The sequence below is a fragment of the Hyla sarda genome, chromosome 1 (assembly GCF_029499605.1).
Source record: "Hyla sarda isolate aHylSar1 chromosome 1, aHylSar1.hap1, whole genome shotgun sequence".
NCBI classification, from domain to species: Eukaryota; Metazoa; Chordata; class Amphibia; order Anura; family Hylidae; genus Hyla; species Hyla sarda.
In genome coordinates this window covers 147375255-147401003 of record NC_079189.1, presented here as the reverse complement: position 1 = coordinate 147401003, position 25749 = coordinate 147375255, and the positions used below count along the sequence as shown (strand labels likewise).

Here is a 25749-nt window from a genome sequence, read left to right as displayed (position 1 = left end):
CTGTAAAAGTTTTTCTATATGGCACACCTCCGACAGTCTCTGCAACGCACAATGTGAAACTTGTCTTACCTTCACTTCTAGAACACATCCACATTTTCAATTGAAGGTTACAACTCTTGCTGTAAATAAGTAATGTGCTTATGGTGATTGTTGCTTTCTTCCCCTCACAAAGCAGTGACCTATAGCAGAAGTGTTACCACCAAGCACCGTTGATGGTCCTATACTTCAAGGTCAGGAAAAATTAATGTAGGTTTATTGTTTAAAGGGTTACTCCACTGGCCAACGAACTAATTGTTCCGAACGCTGTTTTCACGCTGCGGGGGTTGTCTACGCCACGCGTGTCACTGCCATGCCCCCTCAATACAAGTCTATGGGAGGGGGCATCACACCCCCTCCCATAGACTTGCATTGAGGGGGGCGTGGTCCCGAACCCTGGCCAGTGGAGTACCCCTTTAATTTCCAGCGAAATAACAAATTCTGAAACATCTTTTCTTAGAATTCTGCATTGTCATTTGTTTTTTATTCTTCATGGAAAAGCATTAATGTAGTGACACGTGGGTATTACAGCTTCCCTGGTCATTAACCCTTTAAGGACGCAGCCCATTTTGACCTTAAGGACGCAGCTGTTTTTTGCAAATCTGACCACTGTCACTTTAAGCATTAATAACTCTGGGATGCTTTAAAGGGGTACTCCGGTGCTTACACATCTTATCCCCTATCCAAAGTCGAACTTTGAAGCTCTCTGCTTGTAAGGAAAGTGGACATTCCAAATAAATGATATGTTGATTCACATATACAATATGTCTAGTTTGTGGTTGCATCATAAAGTTGACATACTTCTTGAAGACATTATGGGCTTTTTAGTTTAGCAGCAATTTTTCATGAAAATTTCAAAATCTGAATTTTTCAGGGACCAGTTCAGTTTCAAAGGGAATTTGTTAGAAATACCCTATAATGGACCCCATTATGAAAACTGCACCCCTTACAGTATACTAAATGACATTCAGAAAGTTTGTTAACCTTTTAGGTGTGGACTAGCAGCAAAGTGGAGGAAGAAAATTCAAAATCTTTATTTTTTACACTAACCTGTTCTTGTAGACCCATTTTTTTTCCATATGTGTATGTAAAGTGTTCTGTGGGCGCAGTAGTGGGCTCAGAAGCGAAGGAGTGACAATGGGATTTTGGAGAGCAAATTTTTGCTGAAATGGGTTTTTTGGGGGCATGTCTCATTTAGGAAGCCCCCATTATGCCAGAACAGAAAAAAAATCCCACATGGCACACTATTTGGGAAACTACACCACTCAAGGAACATAACAAGGGGTACAGTGAGCCTTAACACCTTACAGGTGTTTGACGAATTGACGAAGTTTGACGTGAAAATGAAAAATTTTATTTTTTTCACTAAAATGCTGGTGCAACCCCAAGTTCTCCAAAATCCCAATGGCGCTCCTTCTCTTCTGAGCATTGTAGTTCGCCCACAGAGCACTCTACATACCCATTGTGAAAATAAAAACTTTGGGGTAACACCAGCATTTTAGTGCAAAAAAAAAGATTTTTCATTTTCACATTCAACTTTAACAGAAATTTGTCTGTGGGGTGTTAAGGCTCACTGTACCCCTTGTTACATTACAAGAGGGGTGAAGTTTCCAAAATGGGGTCACATGTGGGTGCAAATCATCAATTTAGGCCTCAAATGTACATGGTGCACTCTCAATTCTGAGCCATGTTGTGCGCCCGCAGATCACTTTACACCCACATATGGGGTATTTCCGTACTCAGGCGAAATTGCGTTACAAATTTTGTTTTTTTTTTCTCCCTTTTATATCTTGTAAAAATATAAAGTATGGGGCAACACCAGCATATTAGTGTAATTTTTATTTTATTTTTTACACTATCATGTTGGTGAAGACCCCAACGTTACCTTTTCATACAGGCAATTTCTCCTGAGTACGGCATTACCCCATATGTAGCCCTAAACTGTTGCCTTGAAATAAGACAGGGCTCCAAAGTGAGAGAGCAACATATGCATTTGATACCTAAATTAGGGATTTGCATAGGGACGGACACGGCAGTCAATGGCTGTCCGGCAATACTGTGAGTTATTTTGCAACAGCTGGAGGCTCTGTTTTGGAAACACTACCGTATCAGACATTTTATTGGGGGCCGGTGTAAGGGTGTGTATATGTAGTGTTTTACCCTTTATTTTGTGTAGGTGTAGTGTAATGTAGTGTTTTTAGGGTACATTTACATGGGCTGGGGTTCATAGCGAGTTTCCCGCTGGGAGTTTGAGCTGCGGCGGAAAATTTGCTGCAGCTCAAACTTAAAGCGGGAAACTCTCTGTAGACCCCCACCCATGTGACTGTACCCTGTACATTCACATAGGCGGGGGCTAACCTTCAACTGTTGCAAAACTACAACTCTCAGCATGCACTGACAGACCGTGCATGCTGGGAGTTGTAGTTATGCAACAGCTGGAGGCACACTGGTTGGAAAACACCAAGTTAGGTAACAGACTACCGCAGTGTTTCCCAACCAGTGTGCCTCCAGTTGTTGCAGAACTACAACTCCCAGCATGCCTGGAGAGCCGAAGGGCATGCTGGTTAGTTTTTAGTTTTGCAACATCTGGCCCTTCAGATGTTGCCGAACTAAACCGCTCATCATGCCTGGACAGTCTTGGCATGCTTGCAGTTGTAGTTTTGCAACATCTGGAAGTGCAGTTTGGAGACCACTACAACTCCCAGCATGCCCAGACAGCCTTTGACTATCTGGACATTCTGGGAGTTGTAGTTGTGAAACTACAAGGCAGCAGTGAAGATAACTTACCAAATCTTCACTGCTGCCTCCACTGTCTCTACTCCCCGCCGCCGGTCCCCCGCTGTGTGACGCCGTCCCCCCGCTGTGTACTGCCGGTAACTGCCACTGCCGCCGCCATCTTTTTCCCGCTCTGTTCGGACATCCAGCGGCGGGCAGAGTGGGGATCTCAACTTTGACCCCCTCCCCGCCCCTGCCCTGCGATTTGCCAGACAGTCCTGAACGGCCAATCTCAGGGGATAGGAGGAGGTGGCACCCCTGTTGGAATCATAAAGTTGACATGTTTTTACTTTTTGAACACATTAGAGGGCTTCTAAGTTTAGCAGCAATTTTCCAAATTTTTACGAAAATCTCAAAATCATGATTTTTTCAGGGACCAATTCAGTTTGAAGTGGATTTGAGGGGCCTTCCTGTTAGAAATCCCCCATAAATGACCCCATTATAATAACTGCACCCCTCGAATTATTCAAAGTGACATTCAGAAAGTTTATTTGTTTCACAGGAATAGCAGCAAAGTGGAGGTGAAAGGTCAAAATGGCCAATTTTCACACTAACATGTTGTCGTAGCCAAATTTTTTTCATTTTCACTAATGGTAAAAGGAGAAAAAGCCCCACAAAATATGTAACCCAATTTCTCCGGAATATGGAACTACCCTATATGTGAACATAAAGTGCTTAGCGGGTTCACGGCAGGGCTCAGAAGAGAAGGAGCGCCATTTGGCTTTTGGAGAGAGAATTTGGCTGGAATATATTTTGAGCGCCATGTTGCATTTACAATGCCCCCTATAATGCCCAGACAGTTGAAACCTCCCTCATGTGATGCCATTTTGGAAACTACGCACCTAAACGAATGTGTAATAAGGAGTGCAGTGAGCATTTGGACACCACAGCTGTCTAACAAATTTTTGGAACAGAGGGCCATAAAAATAAAAAATGTCATTTTTTACATTAGCATGTTGGTGTAGCCCCAAACTTTTCATTTTACAAGGGGTAAAATTAGAAAAAGCCCCACATAATTTGGAACATAATTTTCCTGAGTATTAAAATATTCCATATAATGGAATATAGGGTATTTCTGAACTCATGAGAAATTGTTACTTATTTTGGGGGGGGCTTTTTCTCCTTTTACCTCTTGTGAAAATAAAAAATAAAGGAAAAACCCAGTATGTTAGATTAAAAAATAATTTTTTTAAACTTACATGCTGGTGTAACACCAATTTTTTCATTTTTAAAAATGATAAAAGGCGAAAAAGCCCCCCAAATAAGTAACACAATTTCAGAAATACCCCATATGTGGCCCTAAACTGTTGCCTTGAAATATGATGGGGCTCCGGAGTGAGAGTTCCATGCGCATCAAGATGGTGGAATGTCCGCATGGAAAATTTTTGTGTGGACATTCTACCAACAAGGGGAGCGTTGGCAGAACATACCGGCGCTAGGACTGCTCAGAAGTGCGCCATCTCATAGACGGCAATGCATTTCCGTGCGTAATCCACAGAAACAATAGACATGTCTATGCTTACTGCAGACTCTGAAATCGGGATTTCCGCAGCAGAAACATCTGCCACGGAAATTCTGCCGTGTGCACAACAAAGTATCGGGGTGCTGGGCCGCAAAAGTTTGTTTGTGATACCATTAAATTGAAAAAGTCCTCACTGAAAAAATAACACGTAAATTCCCTTTCACTGAGACTGTGGGGCCACTTTGGATTCTTGGGCGGCCAACAAACCAAGAAATCAGTGGCTCATAACCATCTGGAGTCCAGGTGGGGTCACCGATATGGGGGGGACATGGGGGTAGGGTCACTAGTATGGGGGCCTCTACTAGCATTGCCCTGCAGCACAGCCTTCTAGAGGGCTCATCATCACTGGATAATGACGAGGGAGAGGATAAAGAAACGTAGGATTTTTCTCCTCTCCCTCATTGGTGGTCTTGGAGGCAAGCACATGGCGTATACCTTCTCCAGCGAAAAGAGCCTTTGGAGCTTCGGAGCATTTATATTTTATTGGGGGGGGGGGGGGGGGGGGGCGGGTGTGTGTAAGTGTGTAAATGTAATGTTTTCACTTTATTTCTATGTGGAGTGTAGCTATTTAGCACTATTGTAGTGCTTTTTACGTTTACAGTAGGCTTTTTTTGTAATGCAAGTTTTTTTTTTTTTTGCATTTTTTTGGGGGACATGTGCAGTCCGTGCCACCAGCAACTGTTCTTCGCTGTGTGGCCAGACTGTACCCCGTGTGCAGTTTGCTCTGATTGCTGATCAGTGAATTATTATTACAAAAAATACCTGTACCCCAAAAAGTGCTGATCATTAATAAATCACTGATCTGCACATGGGGTACGGTCTGGCCACACAGTGCAGAACAGTCGCTACACCAGGTGTAGGTATACAGCCCTCTTACCTCGGCTAGTTAATTGTGAGCTGCGCATCCCCAGTTTTTTACCTAATTTACAAATCTGTTTTAACTTTCTGGAACCAGTTGATTTGAAAAAAAATTTTTTTTCCCTCTGGAGTACCCTTTTAAGCCTACAAACTTTACTGTAAATGGACCTTGCTTCTATGGGAGAAAATTGTCGCCACCTGTAGATCCCCTTACAGTATGATACAGGTCCGGAGTTGTCGATCCTTATATCTTAACTATAATGATTTAATAGATGGGACAGTTGTGTTGCTTTACAGTCTGTAAATTGAATCAGAGTTGGTCCTCATGGCTTTGAAAACTTGCCTGGGAAAACATTTAGAAGGAGATTTATAATTCTTTTCAAACGTATGGCTTTTATGACAATTTTTTATCTTACTTTTGCTTACATACGACCTATTTAGCAAATAGTCGCACGACCTTGATAAATAAACCGCACGTAAGATAAACCCGGGAAACCCACTTACAAAAGCATTTTTTAAGGCAGAAAGTTTTTCCTTATGTTAATAGCCGAAGTTCTTTATCAACCCTTTATTACCAGTAGCGTTGCTAGAGAGTGACGGGGGGTGGGGGGGGGGGGGGGGGTTGTGACACCCTGACTGGCCTGCCTGGCACTAAATAGCTGCACTCCAACTATCCTGCAACAACCCATCCACCCTCCTCAGAAATTAAAAAGAATCTTAAAAACATACTATGCCGCAGCATGAATATCCGTACTCTGGAGGCTTTTTTGTTTAATTTTGAGCCCAAATTTTGTGACGTTGGTGGCTGGAGTTTATGTCAGGAAGGAAGACAGCGCAGCACCTACAGGCACATATACAATAATGAAGCCACACTAAAAAAATAAATAAAAAAAAAAGGCACAGTACGTTACCCACCCCAAAATGTGCATGAAGCTGTAATACTATGGGTGTTTTTCTTTTTTTTTTAGTTTTTTTATTTTAGTGCCACATATGGGTTATTTACGTAGTCTGTAAAAATTCTTACACAATTATTTTGTGCCTTATTCTATTTTAACACAACGTTAAAGGGGTATTCCAGGCCAAAACTTTTTTTTACATATCAACTGGCTCTGGAAAGTTAAACAGATTTGTAAATTTCTTCTATTAAAATATCTTAATCCTTCCAATAGTTATTAGCTTCTGAAGTTGAGTTGCTGTTTTCTGTCTAACTGCTTTCTGATGACTCACGTCCCAGGAGCTGTGCAGCTCCTATGGGGATATATTCCCATCATGCACAGCTCCCGGGACATGACATCATCATTGAGCAGTTAGACAGAAAACTTCAGAAGCTAATAACTATTGGAAGGATTAAGATTTGTTAATAGAAGTAATTCACAAATCTGTTTCACTTTGCCGGAGCCAGTTGATATATAAAAAAAAGTTTTTGCTTGGAATACCCCTTTAATTTTAAAATTCAGTGGGTACGCCAGCATGTACGTGTCCTAAAATTAACAAGGTGTGCAGTGTATTTTCAACCTTAAAATTATTAGTTATCATTTATTTATTCTATAATTAACATTAAAGGGGTATTCCAGGAAAAAACTTTTTTATATATATCAACTGGCTCCAGAAAATTAAACAGATTTGTAAATTACATCTATTAAAAAAATCTTAATCCTTTCAGTACTTATGAGCTTCTGAAGTTGTTCTTTTCTGTCTAAATCCTCTCTGATGACACCTGTCTCGGGAAACGCCCAGTTTAGAAGAGGTTTGCTATGGGGATTTGCTTCTAAACTGGGCGGTTCCCGAGACACGTGTCATCAGAGAGGATTTAGACAGAAAAGAACAACCTTAACTTCAGAAGCTCATAAGTACTGAAAGATTAAGATTTTTTAATAGAAGTAATTTACAAATCTGTTTAACTTTCTGGAGCCAGTTGATATATAAAAAAAAAGTTTTTTCCTGGAATACCCCTTTAATGTAGTAGTTTTTGTTTCATGATGCAGAACAAGAACAGTTGTTAAAGTGGGTCTTAATGTCCTTTTCTGCAGACGTATTAACTTTCTGTAAGCCAGGATGGACCTGGAATACATATGCAACTTTTTTTCTTCATAAATAGCGACTATTGCATTTGATAAATATATGACCACTGCAAAGTAAAAAAATAATTGCTACGTGAGCAGATTTCAGAAATGTGCTTTGGAATAAGCAAAAATCTAAAAGTTGCAGCATGTATAGAAAAGTCACACATGCGCAATTATGTGCAACTTTTTTTACGCAAAAAATAATAATTACTACGGAGCTTGATAAATCTCCTTTGAGAGTTTCAGTAGATATCCATAAAATTGTCTATGTGAATGAAGCTTTGTTCTGCAGATGTTGTTTGTTGCCAGTTGGGCAGTCCTGTGGCCCCGCACAGGCAGCTGGTAATAGTGTTGAGGCTGCAGTGTTATACAGCAGGGCGTTTGTAAAGGACAGATTGGCTTAAGAACTGTGTATAATTTCACACAGTACAATAGCAGGGGTCATTCCATAATTATGTATTTAATATGCTGTAAAAATTCCATCAACCAGAATATGCACAGAATGTAATATAAAAAACACCATTAAAAAAAACTCTTTGAAAACTGCTGGTGATTATTGTAGGCATTTTGGATGTGGTTTAAAGAACAGCAAAACCTTGGTGTAAAACTGACCTAATACTGTACTGATATGTTTGCCACACTTGTTAGCTGTTCACACTTTTATATATTTGACATATGAAAATAAATGCATTACGTATGCTTTCTGCATAGACCTAGTTACTTAGAGTACCTGTCATTAAAGGAGTACTCCGGCGCGCACTTTTTTCCTTTTATCCCGTCCGGGCTGCAAAATAAAAGGAAACACACTTTCTCTTACCTGTCAACGAGCCCCCGGAGCTCTGGTACACTCTGGTACAGGTGTTCGTTCCCCGGGCTGTATTCTTCTTACTTCCTGTTAGCCCGGCACGTCACACGGAGCTTCAGCCTATCACCGGCCGAGGCGGGACATCGCTACGGCCAGTGATAGGCTGAAGCACCGTGTGACGTGCCGGGCTAACAGGAAGTAAGAAGAATACAGCCCGGGGACCGAACACCTGTACCGGAGCTCCTGGGTCTCGTTGGCAGGTAAGAGAAAGTGTGTTTTCTTTTATTTTGCAGCCCGGACAGGAGAAAAGGAAAAAAGTGCGCGCCGGAGTACTCCTTTAACCAATCTGTCCCAAAATCACTCCTACATCTGTCCCTAACTGATGCTGAGAAGCATCCTTTTTTTTTCTTTTCTTCCTAACAGCAAGCCATAAAAACCAAGCGAGTGCTATTCACTGCCTATGGCCAGACCACATTTCCAAAGTTTGGTCTCCTGCCACTACAAGCAAGAGACCAAAGTCTGTGCTTTTGACCAGACGTAATGCAGTCTGGCCAAGAAGGGAGACCCCTGGTGACCAGATGTATACAGCATTAAAAATAACATGAAACTTTTTTCTTCCTTTTTTTTTTTTTTTAATGGAAGCAAATTACAAAAGGGATTTATTTTGCATAAGAAATCAAATATTAAATATCATGTGACAGTGCCCATTTAAAGGTGGAGCTTGGTCCTGGCTGTGACCACATATAAGTTATTTGTGTGCTTTCTTTCAAACAAGTTATCACAGATTGGTGTTGGAGGAGACCTATTGCACACGTGGAGGGAGATTTATCAAGCTTTTTGTGCTTAAAAAAGTCAGTGTTTTTTTTTTCTTTTTGGTTAAATGTTAATAAAATGGTTATCGAGGGCTTGTGGGGAAGTGTTTTTTTGAATAAATTTTTTAAACATGTTTTTTATTTTTATTTTATTTACAGGCTTAGTAGTGGAAGCTGTCTTATAGACCGAATCCATTACTAAGCCGAGGCTTAGCGTTAGCACCAAAAACAGCTAGCGCTAACCCCCAATTATTGCTTCCGGGACCCACCGCCACAAGGGTGCCGGGAAGAGCCGCTACAAATGGGCCCGGAGCGTCAAATGTCGCTCCTGGGCCTAGACGGTAACGGGCTTGCATTATTTAGGCTGGGGAGGGCCAGTAACAATTGTCCACCCTGGTAACGTCAGGCTGCTGCTGATTGGTTGGTATTTGGCATAGAATGAAAATATAGAGGACCCTATGCAGTGTTTTCTTTTTCCCCATAAATAATAAAAGAAAAACGCATAGGGTTCCCTGTATTTTTATTCTCAGCCAGATAGCAACCAAACATCAACAGCCTGACGTTACCAGGGTGGGCGAGGACCATTGTTACCGGCCCACCTCAGCCTAAATAACGCCAGCCTGTTACCGCTTATGCAGGGAGTGCCTTGGCTTAGTAATGGACTCTGTCTATAGGACTGCTTCCACTACCTGTAAAGTGAATTAAAAAAACACATTTTAAAAACACTCACCCACAATCCCTCATTACCAAATGTTGTTAATATTAAACAAAAATAACGCTGGTCATCGTAGTCCACCAAATCTGAAGTAGCCCACAGGATAGATGGATCTGAAATGAAAAGGAAAAAAAAAAATTGGTTAATACATGGGGGAAAAAAGTGGTAAAAAAATGTAATAAACACACACAATTTTTTTTGCTAAGGCTGCTTTCACACTATATTATTTATTTGATTTAAAGACCCGTTATAATGTTCCGTTAAGGAAACCCTTAAAACCGTCCGTTACAAAATCCCATACGGCCGTTACAAAATCCCAGTCAAATTTATGGGATTTAGTGATTAGCCGTTATGACCCGTTAATGCCGTTATGAATAACGGACGTTATTTTGTGATGGGAGAAAAAACGGTACAAATTTTCTCCCGTCACAAAAATGTCTGTTATTCATAACGGGCATTAACGAGTCATAATGGCTAATCACAAAAATCCATAGACTGGACTGAGATTTTGTAATGGCCGTATGGGATTTTTTAACGGCAGTTAAATGGCCGGTTTTAAGGGTTTCCTTAACTGAATGTTATAACGGGTCTTTAAAACGTAGAAATTATATAGTGTGAAAAGCAGACTTATGTGCGCTAAGAAAATGGTATTCCAAACTGATTTTATTGGTTTTTGCTTATGTGAGCCAAATTTATCAACCCCCTGTGATAGTATGATAAATAAGTCAAATAAGCAGAACCATAGCAAAAAAAAAAAATGCCTACAAAACTCACTTACCAAAGCAACAATGATAAATGTCCCCCATGGTCTTTGGTGAAAAGCACAAACTTGTTGGTGTTTGAAATAAATGACAATGAAATATGTGTTATATTTACACAGGAAGAAAAGAAGAAGTTTGATAAGGAAACTGACAAGAACTACAGCAACCTAGATAAACACCTGAGCATGTCCTCCAAGAAGAAGGAGCCACATTTACAAGAAGTAAGGCTACCATGAGGTTTTGTTGTAAAAAAAAAAAAATAATTCCTTTTCACTGTTTGCATTATGTTCCCATTACAGTATGTTTAACCCCTTAAGGACTCAGCGTTTTTCCGTTTTTGCATTTTCATTTTTTCCTCATAACCTTCTAAAAATCATAACACTTTAAATTTTGCACCTAAAAATCCATATGATGGCTTATTTTTTTTCGCCACCAATTCTACTTGTGACATTAGCTTACATCATTTTACCAAAAAATTCACAGTGAAACGAAAAAAAAAAATCATTGTGCAACAAAATTGAAGAAAAAATGTCATTTTGTAACTTTTGAGGGCTTCCGTTTCTACGCAGTGCATTTTTCGGCAAAAATAACACCTTATCATTATTCTGTAGGTCCATACGGTTAAAATGATACCCTACTTATATAGGTTGGATATTGTCGTACTTCGGAAAAAAATCATAACTTTGACCGCCGCGCCTGAAGGGTTAACAGCGCACGGCACAACGATCGTTGCCGCATGCTGTTAGCCCAGGGTCCCGGCTATCGTTAGCAGCCGGGAGCGACCCGGTGTGTTGAGGGGTCACGGCGTGACCCTGTTTTTCACACCGGGCTTAGGGCGTACAGGTATGCCCTAAGTCCTTAAGAGGTTAAGTTAGCTGTATACAAAAAGGTGGTCAACCACATAATTGTATACATTAATATATAAAAAATGTACACATTGCAATATAAATCTAATATGAAAAATGGATTCACGGAAAGACCATATAGAAGAGAAAGTTCAAACCAGGCACTGCTATCCACTATCTCCAATGAATGCCCTTTAGAGATGAGCGAACTTACAGTAAATTCGATTTGTCACGAACTTCTCGGCTCGGCAGTTGATGACTTTTCCTGCATAAATTAGTTCAGCTTTCAGGTGCTCCTGTGGGCTGGAAAAGGTGGATACAGTCCTAGGAGACTCTTTCCTAGGAATGTATCCACCTTTTCCAGCCCACCAGAGCACCGGAAGGCTGAACTAATTTACGCAGGAAAAGTCATCAACTGCCGAGCCGAGAAGTTCGTGACAAATCAAATTTACTGTAAGTTCGCTCATCTCTAATGCCCTTCACAGACTGGCATATAAATTGATTTCCCTGGTGGTGCAAACCCAATAAACAGTAGAATATTCAAAGAAGAACAAGCAAAAAGAAGAAAAGGGTTCCACTCACCAGATAATGTGTCTTGAAAGATTTATTTTATTTTATTTGAGAGATTAAACCTTTTTTTTTTTTTTTTTTTTTTAAGATTTAAAAATCTTAATCCTTCCAGTACTTATCAGCTGCTGTATACTGCAGAGGAAGTAATTTTCTTTTAGAATTTCTCTTCTGGCAGAATTCCACCATAGAATTTCGAGAAATAGAAGACTGGTCTTATATTTTTGTGAAATGCGCATACCTGAATATCTGTCTGAATGGAACTGCAGAATCCTGTTGAAATCAATATGCAGTAAATTTGGTCAGAATTCATCTGCAGAATCCATCACCGAATTTCCACCATGTTAACGTAGCTTAAGATAGAATGCAGTGAGAGTCTTTAATACCACACCCACACATGATGACTGACCGTTATCTCTGTATCAGTGTGTGTATTATCAGGACTCTCACTGTTTCTCCTAGGAGTCCTATCAGGATATATATATATATATATATATATATATATATATATATATATATATATATATATATATATATATCACATCGCTCAGTTTCTCTAGGCCACAAACTATTAAATAACTGATTAATTCCATTTCTTAAGAAAATCTTATGTAGCTTAATGTGCTGTTTTCTGTTTCTCATTTTAGTATCAGGGAATATTTCTTGAAACACAATTTCAAGCACTATGAATTCCTAATGTGACAGAGATGAGAGATGAGTGAAATAGTGGATTCTCTCTGGTGAGAAGACCTTATCTGAAAGGCCAAAAACACATCCTTCTCTCATTTTCTCATACATTCCTTCTTAGCAGTCCCTTTGGAAAAAGCAAAGTTGTTTGAAAATAACCCAGAGGGAATGAAAGGCAGCCAAGAAAAACATTGTGATTTCAGCATCTCAACTAACAAGATAACTATCTTCCAAAATAGAACAACGTGTGGAACAGATCTGTAGGGTTTTACCCACATATATAGGGATTGTGCATACAGGACTGAGAAGAATTGGCTTTCCTTGACCATTATGTAAAGTATATCCACTGGTGGCATTTAGACCTAACTGTATGTAGAAGTGGAAATTCAGTTTTTTATGTCTTCATATATCCAACAGATAACTTGAAGGTGTTTTTAGGGCCTTTTTAATAGATGGTCTATTCTCAGGTTGGGTCGTCAATGTCTGATTGGTTAACACAGGGCTCCCCTGCAGGTCAGCTGTTCAGCAGAGCCACGTGTCTGGCATATACAGAATGAACGGGGCCAGAAGCAGTTCAATATGTAGTGGTGGGTGCTGGGTAATTGAAGCACCGATCCCTTCACTTCAGTGGTGTAATAAAGACGTATAAACATATACTGAACAAACTACTTAATGAAATAGCTTCTGATTCGCAGTAAGTGGATTCTGCACATTATTTCTTGTCACATAAAAGCCAGTCATAAGGTTCATGCCCAGGTGCTTTACAATTTAAGAGTAAGGGGTCTTGGGCACATGTGTACATCTATGGGCACACATAGCACTAACTGTAGGAAATACTCCCAACATGCTTAATAACACAGCATGAACTAAAGAAAACCACAATGGGCCTACAGATTATTATAGGTGATGCATTCAAAATGGGTGCAACACAGATCTCGCATACAAATATGGGACCAGATAATAGAGTGGGGGCTTACAAACAGAACAACGAGGACTACCTAGCACATCCATTTCACTGGGGTATTATTGAACTCATCTTAATGGGGCTAATTCTGCGAAATTCTGTGTTCCAAGAAAACAAAATTTCTGCCAGAATATTAGCGAAATTTCACAATTCCATTCAGCATGCTTTGCTAAGCATGAACATAGCCTTAGAGTTCTATATATCACAGAGCTCCACTTCTGGATAAGTATACATCCCACAGTTTTTTGGGTCATTTTTGAGAACTTAAAACAGCCAAAAACTGCCCTTCGGGAAAACTGCATAAAATTTTTTTTTTTTTTTATACCCCTAAATTCCATTAAATGGGCACTATCAGATTCCAAAACTTTTTATATGTTGTACATCTTGGCAAAACATTAACCTTTCTGATATACTTCATAAGAACATTTTATTTCCTTTTTTATAGAAATAATGGCTTATAAAAACATGGCTTTGTCCAATCTGAAGCACAGGCATGGACAATTGACTTAACTGGACAGAATGTAGTCATATTATTGACTATGATCTGTCCATTTTCTGGACTTCTATTTTTGCTTGTTACTAGAGTGAGGTAGACCACGTTTTTGAGTTTCAAACAAAAAAGTAAACGTTCGGGAAATGGACAAAATGTAGTCAGTAAGACTGTTGGCAACTTGTCAGGCTATCAGCATCATTTTTGGACATGTTCTCATATAGCCTGGCAGGGGCAGAAGACTAGTTTTGAAATGAGGCTTACAACGGTGTATGATTGACTGTGATGTGCTGAGGCGTTTTAAAGGAATTCTAGTTCTAAAGCTGCCCAGGAATTGGGCTTTAAGTCATTGGGCAGTCATTAGTGGCTTCTTCCCACCCCATACGCTCTGTTCCATGGATAGTTTCCTGTTTGTTTACCACTAGAAAAGCCAACCTGGGACCACCCAATTCCTGGTCAGTTTTAGAAGTATGATCTTATAACTATTCAATAAAGATACCGTACCCTGTTTCATGCTGCCTATGGTTTGGGCAGAATGAAAGTGATATCTTTTTAAAACGGACTTGTCAGCAGAAAGACAGGGGTATAAATAAGCCCATTACTACATAGGGCTAGTCATTATGATTTCTTGGCATAACTCTTTTTGTTTATTTTAATACTTCTCTCCTTCTGCAAAATATAATGCCTGATGAAGCGGTGTGTTACATCGAAACACATTGCAATAAATTTGTTTGTATGTTGAATGGGAAGTCTCCCACTGCCTGCGTTAATCCCGCCACCACCTGGGGGAACACAGCTGTCAGCAAAATATAAGCCTTTTTGTCCATATGTAAATGGTGCTCAAGTGATGATGGGTTTTCCCCAAACCTGCAAGACCCCAGGCAAGTCCAGACCATGTCCTCTTATTCACCGCATCATGTCCTGCTTGAATCCACCTTCCTGGTTTCACTGACAGCCACTAGATAAAGAGGGCATGGCCTGGGCTTTCCTCGCTTCTTGTCATCCTGGGGAATATTCCCTGGACTTATCTATACTCCTGTTTTCCTGCTGTGACATTCACTTAAAATGTTATGTCTTTTCAGCAATTACCATGCTAAAATGGAGCTGAAAAGTCTTCCAAAAGATTTGTGTCTGTGTTTTGAGGCTGGAAAATGTCTCAAAAAACTTTGTGCACATAGCACAAGGGTGACGTGCAGGAAGACTCTGACTTCATGGAGAAATCTGTGGACTCTACTACCTTTTTTTTAAACAGGAACCAGCCTGGTGAGCACTACATTGCTTCAGGTTGAGCTTCTTTCAACTATGTTGATGAATGTGTTATCAGACCAATTTTATCTTTTTTAGGCCATCTACACTGCACCCAGATAGAAATGTTGTTCTGCAAAATTCATCATGTTTTTATATCTCAGGCAGATATGTAAATGATTACAGGTGTAGTCTGACTAGACAATGGGTTTTGCCCTCTGCTGCTGTCTATCTTCTTACCAATTGACTTCAATGGGAAATAAAATACGCAGCAGCAAATACGCAGCAAAATAAGTCAGGTGGGAACGTAACCTTAAAATGCCTCTCAGAAGCTACATTTGGGTAGTGTACCTCTTGGTGAGAAGTCGTTGACTGCTAGACATGCCTCTACATTGCCCTCAAAGACATTATGGCAACTTAACAGACTTTAAGAGGGTGTGCATCATTATACTGAGAGATGCAGATAAGTCAAGTTGATCAATTGCCCTCCATCTAGGCTGTTCTGACCAAGCTAGAGGTGTTGGGAGCAGTGGTTTCGTGAGGGCATACACAAATGGGGAACAGGTGTCTGACTATATGCACAGACCACCAGTTTAGAGCATCATTTGTCCCGCCAACAAGCACGAGCAGCTCTCGCAATTACCTTGTCCACCATCTAGACACAGGTAACACCTTCGTTACACAACCCTGTCTTGGCCCAGACCATTTCTTAGTGCTTAGAGAAAGTGTTGTAAATGAGAACCCTGGACTGCTACAGCCATGAAAAATATTGTTTTTAGGGATGAATCCAGGTTTTGTTTGCGGTCAGACGATGGTCGGGTTGTGATATGGAGGCCTCATGGTGAGCGCTTCAATCCTGCCTTTGCTGTAGTGTGACCTACTGCCTCAACTACTGGTGTGATAGGTTTTTCTTCATTTCAACATACAGGGATCTATTCCGAATAACTTTATGCCCTCCTCATAGAAAGTGATGTATAGCTTCCAGCAGCTTTTCCATGATTTCTAAAAGGATTTGTTTAGTTATCCAGACATTATTTTTTATTTTTTTTTACTGTTCATTTCATTTTGGATGATAGTATTTATGGCATTATGGTATTGCGTTACAATCTTTTCAGCTTACAGTAGTGGTTCTGGGACCAATGAATATTGCAACTTGATGGAGCACTTTACATGAAAAAATCTATTTTATAGTACAAAAGTTGTGTTAGGCTGAAGTCATATGGCATGTTTAGTGTGTAGGTCATTTGGCATCTGTCTGACCAGTATGTATCGTTATATCAAATTATATGACAAAAACATTAAATACATTTTGCTTTTTCCATAGAAGAAAGCCTTTCAAAAATGTGAATCCATTTAGCATATCCCACATTGGGTGATGGATACCATTATAGTAGATTTGCCACACATGCCTTTTTAATGGCATGTATATCATGAGTTTTTTTCAATAGCTTTTCATGACGCATCTGTTAAATTGATACCTTTGTAACCTATGGCGGTGTATCAGAAAAGTGAGTGCCTTAAAGTGGCATTTTTTTGCACACAGGCTATAACATTGAGTTTTATGTTGTTTATATTAAACTAATTCAGTATTATTCTATAGGCATCATGTTAAAATGAGGCCAAAAATGCAGTGTGAACCAACCGTAGGAGTTTTTTGTGTCTCAGTTTTCCTCCTTAGCACGTCTGATATATATTAGATGTAAAATCCATATATAGTGTTACAGGCCCGTAACGTTAGGAAATGTTTATATTGCACTCAAAGCTCTTGACTTTCTTTACAAAGGGTGCGCAGAACTATTCCTTAAAGGGTATGGCATGAAATGTACGATGCAGTTATTCTGCCGCTCTAATCAGCTGTTTTCTTTCTTTCTCATTTAGGCAGATGTCCAAGTGGAGCAGAATCGCCAGCATTTTTACGAGCTGTCATTAGAATATATATGTAAACTGCAAGAAATCCAGGAGCGGAAAAAATTTGAATTTGTGGAACCTGTAAGTGAGGACATTGGGATACAAGGAGTGAATGGTCTGTGTCATACGGTCAATAGTTATTACTGGCAGCAAATCATACTCGTACATTCCTACTGCATTTCATAAATGCTCTATGCCATGCTATTTCTTGTTTGCGTATACCATGCTCAGAGCTGCAGATAACTAATCTATATATATAACTCAACGTGTGTATGTATGTATGTATATATGTGTGTGTGTGTGTATGTATGTATGTGTGTATGTTCCACAAAAACTTTCAAACGGCTAAAGATATTAACATGAAACTTGGCACACATGTTACTTATATGTCAACAACAAACATAGGATAGGTGATTTAACCCTTACTCAACCCCATTTGCCAGGGGCGGGGCTTATGTTTAAAGTCCTATACAAGTCAATGGGAAATATATGTTACTGCATAACTTCCAAACGGCCGGAGATATTTCGATAATACTTGGTCACATGTTACTTATATGTCCTCTTAAAATATAGGATAGTTAATTTAACCCTTAAATACCCCCATATGTTCCCACATAACTGCCGTACGGTTGAAGATATTTAAATACCTGGTACACATATTGCGGGTCGGGATAGGAGGTCGGGATATGACAACAATATATGAGGACAGGATATGAAGTCAAAAGGTTCCTCCTTTTATTTTGCTCCCCAACAAGGATTAGGAAGAAAATACTGGGCAACGTCGGGTACTCAGCTAGTATGGAGATAAAACAGACAATACCCGTCTCTGAGGTGATATTATAAAAAAAAATTATATCCTACAAAAGGAACCCAAATGCAATCTGAAATTTCATATCATAAATAACTTCATCAACTTTGAATTGTACAATAATTGGGGGTGGCGGTTACATATAAATGAACTGATGCAGTGTCTGTCAGCAAAAACACACTTAAAGAATACTCAATAACTTAATTGATGGAAGCTGTGCTAACATGATAAATGTTTTGCTTCCAAGGTTCAAGTGCCATACTGGCCAAGCTGAGCTTCATCATTCAACCTGAGGATAGGCCAATAATGTACCGTAAATTTCTCAGAAAACCCCTTTTAAAGGGAATGTTCTAGGATTGCAACAAATAAAATAATTTAAACTAAGAAAACACATACATAGTTACATAGTTAGTATGGTTGAAAAAAGACATACGTCCATCAAGTCCAACCAGGGGATTGAAGGGAAGGATGTAAGGGGATAAGGGAAAGGGATGTAGTTTTATAATTCTGCATAAGCTTTAATGTTATTTTGTTCCAGGAATGTATCTAACCCTGTTTTAAAGCTGTTAATTGTTCCTGCTGTGACCAGTTCCTGAGGTAGACCGTTCCATAAATTCACAGTCCTCACGGTAAAGAAGGCGTGCCGCCCCTTTAGACTAAACCTTTTCTTCTCCAGACGGAGGGAGTGCCCCCTCGTCCTTTGGGGGGGTTTAACCTGGAACAGTTTTTCTCCATATTTTTTGTATGGGCCATTAATATACTTATATACGTTTATCATATCCCCCCTTAAACGTCTCTTCTCAAGACTAAACAATTGTAACTCCTTTAATCGCTCCTCATAGCTAAGATGTTCCATGCCCCATATTAGTTTGGTCGCACGTCTCTGCACCCTTTCCAACTCCGCTGTGTCCCTTTTATGAACAGGCGACCAAAACTGAACAGCATATTCCAGGTGAGGCCGTACCAATGCTTTATAAAGGGGGAGTATTATGTCCCTGTCCCTTGAGTCCATGCCTCTTTTGATACATGACAATATCCTGCTGGCTTTGGAAGCAGCAGCCTGACATTGCATGCTATTCTGTAGTCTGTGATCTACAAGTACACCCAGATCCTTCTCTACCAGTGACTCTGCCAGTTTAATCCCCCCTAAGACATACGACGCATGCAGGTTATTAGTACCCAGATGCATAACTTTACATTTATCCACATTGAACCTCATTTGCCAAGTGGATGCCCAGACACTTAGTCTATCCAAGTCATCTTGTAACTTATGCACATCCTCTATAGACTGTACTGTGCTACAAAGCTTGGTGTCATCTGCAAAGATAGAAACAGAGCTGTTAATACCATCCTCTATATCATTGATAAATAAATTAAACAGCAGCGGGCCCAGTACTGAACCTTGGGGTACACCACTAATAACCGGGGACCAATCAGAGTACGAATCATTTACCACCACTCTCTGGGTACGATCCATGAGCCAGTGTTCAATCCAGTTACAAACTAAAGTTTCCAAGCCCAAGGACCTTAACTTACCTGTCAGACGTCTGTGAGGGACAGTATCAAACGCTTTGGCAAAATCCAGAAACACTATATCCACAGCCATTCCTCTGTCAAGGCTTCTACTCACCTCTTCATAAAAGCAAATTAGATTGGTTTGACAACTTCTATCCTTAGTAAACCCATGCTGGCTATCACTTATAATACTATTATCCCCTATGTATTCCTGAATGTAATCCCTTATAAGTCCTTCAAACAATTTACCCACAATGCACGTTAGACTTACCGGTCTATAATTGCCTGGCGAAGACCTAGAGCCCTTCTTGAAGATTGGTACCACATTAGCCTTGCGCCAGTCCCTTGGCACAATACCAGACACCAGAGAATCTCTAAATATCATGAACAAGGGTACAGATATTACTGGACTTACCTCTCTAAGAACTCTTGGGTGTAGTCCATCCGGCCCTGGAGATTTGCTTACATTTACTTTACTTAACTTACCTTGTACCATCTCTACATTAAGCCAGTTCAGTACATTATATGATGTGTTACCAGCACTGACCTGGCCAATGTCAGCTCCTTCTTCCATAGTATATACAGAACTAAAGAACCCATTCAGTAGCTCTGCCTTCTCTTGATCGCCCGTGACAACCTCCCCATTATCATTATTAAGGGGTCCTACATGCTCTGTCCTTGGTTTTTTTGTATTTATATATCTAAAAAAATATTTAGGATTAGTTTTGCTTTCTTTGGCCACCTGTCTCTCATTTTGAATTTTTGCTGTTTTTATTACATTTTTACAGATTTTATTAAGCTCCTTGTACTGTTTAAATGTTATAGCTGACCCATCAGATTTGTATTTTTTGAAGGCTATTTTTTTGTTGTTTATTGCTCTTTTAACCTCATTTGTCAGCCATGTAGGATTTAGTTTTAATCGTTTATATTTGTTCCCCTTTGGTATATATTTAGCTGTATAGTTATTTAGAGTTGATTTAAAGATGTCCCATTTACCTTCTGTATCAGTATTTGAGAACACCTCCCCCCAGTCTATGTCCTGTAGTGCAGCCCTCAACCCAGGGAAGTTTGCCTTTTTAAAGTTATATGTTTTTGCTTTCCCCGTCTGTCTTTGTTTTCTACATTTTAAGTCAAAAGTAACTATATTGTGGTCGCTATTACCAAGGTTTTCCCGCACAGTTACATTACCAACCAGCTCTGCGTTGTTGGAAATGATCAGATCCAACAAGGCATCACTTCTTGTTGGGTCCTCCACAAACTGGCCCATAAAATTATCCTGCAATAAACATAGGGGCACATTTATCATTGTTTGCTTTGGTAAGTGAGTTCCGAAGGCATTTATTTTTTCTTTAGTTTTGCTTATGTGCTACATATTTATCATACTATCATAGGGGTTAATACGTTTGGAGAACATAAGCAAAACAAAAAAGCGCTTTTTTTGTGCGACTTTTGTGCGTAAGCAAAAAGTTACAAACAGCCTTACCTAAGCAAATTTCAGTCTTCACATTGCAGTAGTCAGGTATTTATGATGTTTGAATGTCTCACTTAGGCAAAAAAAAACCTTACAAAAAGTCGCAAGTCTGCTCCAAGTCTGACCTGGAGTACAAAACTCCAACACTTGTGCAAATTTAAAAAGTCTCAAAAAAAGTCTTGAATTGCCTGAACATAGTTAGCTTTTCATTTAGCTTGCTATTTTGCTTCAGTAGGCACAATCCTAATGTGAACAAGGCTGTGGTAACTTCCTCCCTCTGCTGTTTATAAATGCGGTCCTGACTCCATTGTGCCCCAAGCTCTTTAGAAAACCCCAATTCAGTTGTTGGTTTCTGAGCATGCTTGGTACGCAGATCAGCTAATAGGACCGCACGTGGCCAGCAGTTTTGGTTAACCATGTGAAACCAGACAGCCCCTAGATTTTCATGTGGTTGATGAGTCTGTGTGTGTGTAGGGGGTGCTTCCTCATTTATGTTGCATGATAAAAGTGCTAAACGTCACACATTCCTATTAGGGATCGACAGATATCGATTTTTTAGGGCCGATACTCTGTGGAGGTTAAGGCCGATAGCCAATAACTTATACCGATATTCCGGTATAAGTTAACGGCTATTTATCCCCCCTGCCAGAGACCACCGCCGCCTGCTTCTCTCCCCCTGCCTGTCCTGGGGTCCTGAGTCCTATCGCCGCGACCGCCGCCGCCACCACCACCGCGCCGCCCCGGCCAGAGACCGCCGCTGCCCCATTGCCTCCCCCATTCCTGGTTTTATAATTACCTGTTCCCGGGGTCCGCACTACTTCTGGCTCCGTCGGCGTCCTCCTGAGCTGTCAATGTGCGCACTGACGGTGAAAAAACACTGGGGATGGGGGATGCAATGGGGCAGCGACTGTCTCTGGCCGAGGCGGTCCGGTTGGGGGGGGGGGGGCGGTGCAGGGCATTATCGGATTATCGGCAATCCCTAATTCCTATGGCACACCGCTGTGAATACTACTAATACTACTAATAAGTGAATTAATCAACAGATTATTGTGTGGTGAGGGTCTGACGAGGGCAGTTATTACCCTAGGGGCAGATGGCATAACCCCTTGTATTCGTGATGCCAGGGTGGGGTTTAACCTCTGCACCACCCGAAGGTATGCCGCTGGGTCCTGGGCTAGGCACGGGGCAAATAATGACTCCAACGCCAAGTTACAGAACGGCAGCTTTACTGAGGTAGACAGATGGAATAGTCTTTACAGCTCAGTTAGGCCCAAGGAGGGTGACCAGAGACTTTAGGGCTCGCTGGGACTTGTAGTGGATTTGGACAATTTGCTGCAGGCCCACATGTATACTGACTGTATACAGACTGATCTTGACTGACTTGACTAGGACTGACTAGACAGACTTCACCCCGTATGTAGCTTACCAACGTTTGACTTTCACCTGTGGGGCACTGGATTGTTAGAAGCGTGGCTGTGTGGTAGGCTTGGGTCTCGTCAGGACACCAGACACTCTCTTCACTGACCTCAGAACTCAAAAGAGCTAGCTAGATCCTCCCAGGGTTAATATGGGGGAGGCTCTGGAGGGGTCCCATAGGTCACCCTGTTTGTCATGTGATCACTGGTACCTTCCTTGGTTACAACACTTGGCAACAGTATTTAAAGGCACATAACAGTATAAAGACATTATAATAGATAACACATGATGTAATTAAAAATTTACATTACATAGATTAAAGAGTGACTCGGGACACTGCTACAGAGTCCTCCTAAAGAGACAGCAAGTATACAGGGGTGCAACTCCTGTACTGGGCCACCACATATGAGCTTATTGCTGTCTGATGGCCGTCATTTTGACAGAGGGCTACAGTGGGTCCCAATGGATCGCAATATAGTCAATGGAGTCCTTCAGGCGCTGCTGTTTTTCAGCGGGAGTAGTGGGAGAGAAAGACAACGCAATCTGTATTTTTTTCTCCCGCTGTTTTCCCCGGCGTCCCCGACAGCCGTCGCACTACCGCGTGACAACAGTAGTGGGAAAGAGGCCTTAACTGTACTAAATCAATCTTCAGGAAACGCCCCTAGTGGAAGCAAGCGATTTAGATATCGCACAAAATAATTACAGGTATATAGATTCCAGTGTTTGAAAATTTTCGTAAAAGCATAAAATGTTCTTCCAGTAGCCATAATTTTTTTTTCCCATGGTTTTTAAGGCAAGAGGATCTTATGCAGGGTACTATCATTTTACAGGAAGTACCGCTAATGTGTTCATATCAGTATTCTAAGCTTTATATTACTTATAATCTTTACAGTTCTGTATGGTTTTCCAATGTTTTCGTTAAAAATGTTACCTATACCTGATTTTCGGAGCTGCTGTCCAGAAAAATAAAATGGAAGTCCGTAACCACGAGCACAGATTTTTTGTAACTCTTTTAGAAACACAAGTACACTAATAAGGCCTTGTTCACATTACATTAGAGTGTGGGTATGTTCACACGTACATAATCTATAGCAGATTTGCTGCACACCCATTCAAGTCAATGAGCTGATTTTCCGCTGCAGATTTCGTGTACTTGTAAAACGTACAATAGGCTAGGATGTATATCTTAAACTTATTTAAGCCTACTAGAGGCCAGAAGTGTCTTTTTAACCTATATTAGTCTGTTATACCTCAGCATAGTGCTATGTTTTTCAAACAGCATGTCTCCAGCTGTTGCAAAACTACAACTCCCTGCGTGCCCGGACAGCCAACGGCTGTCCGGGCATGCAGGGAGTTGTAGTTTTGCAGCAGCTATAGACACACTGTTTGGATAACACTGGCACAGTATATATTCCTTGGCATTTCTTACTGCTGCTTGAAAATGTATTTGAAATCCAAAATTGGTGGACATTTCTTATGCGATCATATTGCTGTGTATAAATAAATTGCTGAGAGAAGGAGGTAACTATAAATTTATAAATTCCTATTACATCTCTATGTAACGAAGAGATGAATGCTGATCTGTGCCCCTGCTGCCACCTCAGGTGTCAAAAAGGTAGGCAATTCTGTGCCTGGAGCTCCCAAAATTAGGATCCATGATTGACAGTGCTAGCAGTCTTCTGATTGGATGCTAACACTTTCAATCATACAAGAGCGGTGAGGCCAAAGAAGCTCAGTGCACAGAACCTCGGGCATAGAAGAAGGGCCTTCCTCTTTGACACTTGCGGCTGCAAGGGCACAGAACAAAGTTTTTCTGTCATGCTGAGTGTGAATATATCCTTAGGGCTTTTCTACGTCTAGTTAGACCCAGAAACAACTTCCTATTAGGGGCATCATCACAATTGTATGACCATTGGGTTTAATAAAGGCAACACTACTGTTTTCTGTATTTTCTTCAGGACCTTACGTTTGACCACCCAGTCCCTTAGGCGCAAAGTGTAAATTAGCACTGTAAAAATACAATCGACTTAAACTACCCACCATTTATGTTAACTTAGAAACATAGAATGTGTTGGCAAATAAGAACCCTTTGGCCCATGTAATCTTCCCAATATTCTGAATACTATGTTTGGTAGAGGACAGCAAAAAATGTGGTCTCAAATGGCTGGAGGTGCTCAACCCCAAATGCGGTTGTACATTTATATTGGGGGAGCAGATCCTGCCCTTGTAGTCTGTTGCTAGGGGCGATCCCCAGCATAAAAATGCTTACAATGGAGGATGCCTGCAGCGGACTACAAGTGCCACAATAGAATCCTACACCAGATAGACGGTGTGGATGTGTAACAATTTGAAAAATACAATACAGGAATATGGGTGCACTACTGTGGTAGATGTATACAATGACATTGGCTATCCCTCAACACTGATGTTAAAATTGAGACATTCGCCTGTATATCCTTATATGAAGGACATACCAGAGCCCGCACACCAACGCCAAGGTTTCTCAAATGGCACGGGACCTAACGCTAAACCTACCTGTGAGTGATAAGCAAAACATGGGCTAGTGGGCAATTAAGGCAGTATTAGGCCGACTCATAACCTTCTCCTAGGTACCCTCCAGCGTGGCAAAGCACACATACAATGGGAGGAGGTAGACAGGCTGCAAGCCCCACCTAAGTTGGCTAATATAGGTGCATGGCCTCACAGGTGCTAACTTCATGCTGCCTGGAATATGTTCAAGGCGCATTACAAATGGAGCTTACACACCTCCAAGTGTAAATTTTAAACAACAACAAAAAACGTGGTCTCAAGTGGCTGGAGGTGCTCAACCCCAAAAGCGGTTGTGCATTTATACTGAGGAAGCAGATCCTGCCACAGTAGTGCACCTAAATTCCTGTATTGTATGTGTGGTAGAGGGTATGATGCAAAGGGCAGATGGAATTACCCTAGGGGCAGATGGCATCAACCCCTTGTATTTGTGACGCCAGGGCGTGGGTTTATCCTTGATACCACCACCTTGGCAATAGTGACTCCGACGCCAAGTTACGGATAACGGTAGCTTTACTGAGGGTAGACAGATGGTAAAGTCTATACAGTTCAGCCAGGGCCCACAGAGGTGAACAGTGACTCAGAGACCTTAAGGGCTTGCTGGGACTTGTAGTAGGTGGGGTCAATTTAATGCAGGCCACGTTGACTTGACAAATGATGACTGTGACTGACTTGACTTGACTGATGACTGACAATACTGAGACTGTGGATTACTTGTAGCTGCTTGTGGCTGCAGACTGGACTTGATGCCTCCTATGACTCTGAACACTCTCTAGGACTCGACTTAACCTCAGCAAAGACTTGTAAGGAAAGAGAGAGAGCTAGCTCCACCCAGGGCTTATATGGGGGAGACCAGCAGAGAGCCCATAGGGTCACCACTGGGATCACCTGGTCACTGGTACCTCCTGGGTAACAATCACATAACAAGTCACATGGTAA

General features: G+C 40.9%; 1 protein-coding gene across 4 annotated transcripts in view; it reads left to right on the top strand.

The window, feature by feature from the left end:
* The window catches only part of ARHGAP10 (Rho GTPase activating protein 10), a 280920-nt gene that overhangs the window by 87079 nt on the left and 168092 nt on the right, over positions 1 to 25749 (top strand). For all 4 annotated transcript variants that reach the window (XM_056562829.1, XM_056562830.1, XM_056562831.1 and 1 more), the window contains exons 5-6: positions 10467 to 10568; positions 17024 to 17134. In XM_056562829.1, coding sequence (XP_056418804.1) covers positions 10467 to 10568; positions 17024 to 17134 — 213 coding nt within the window. The remainder of the gene's footprint in view (positions 1 to 10466; positions 10569 to 17023; positions 17135 to 25749) is intronic.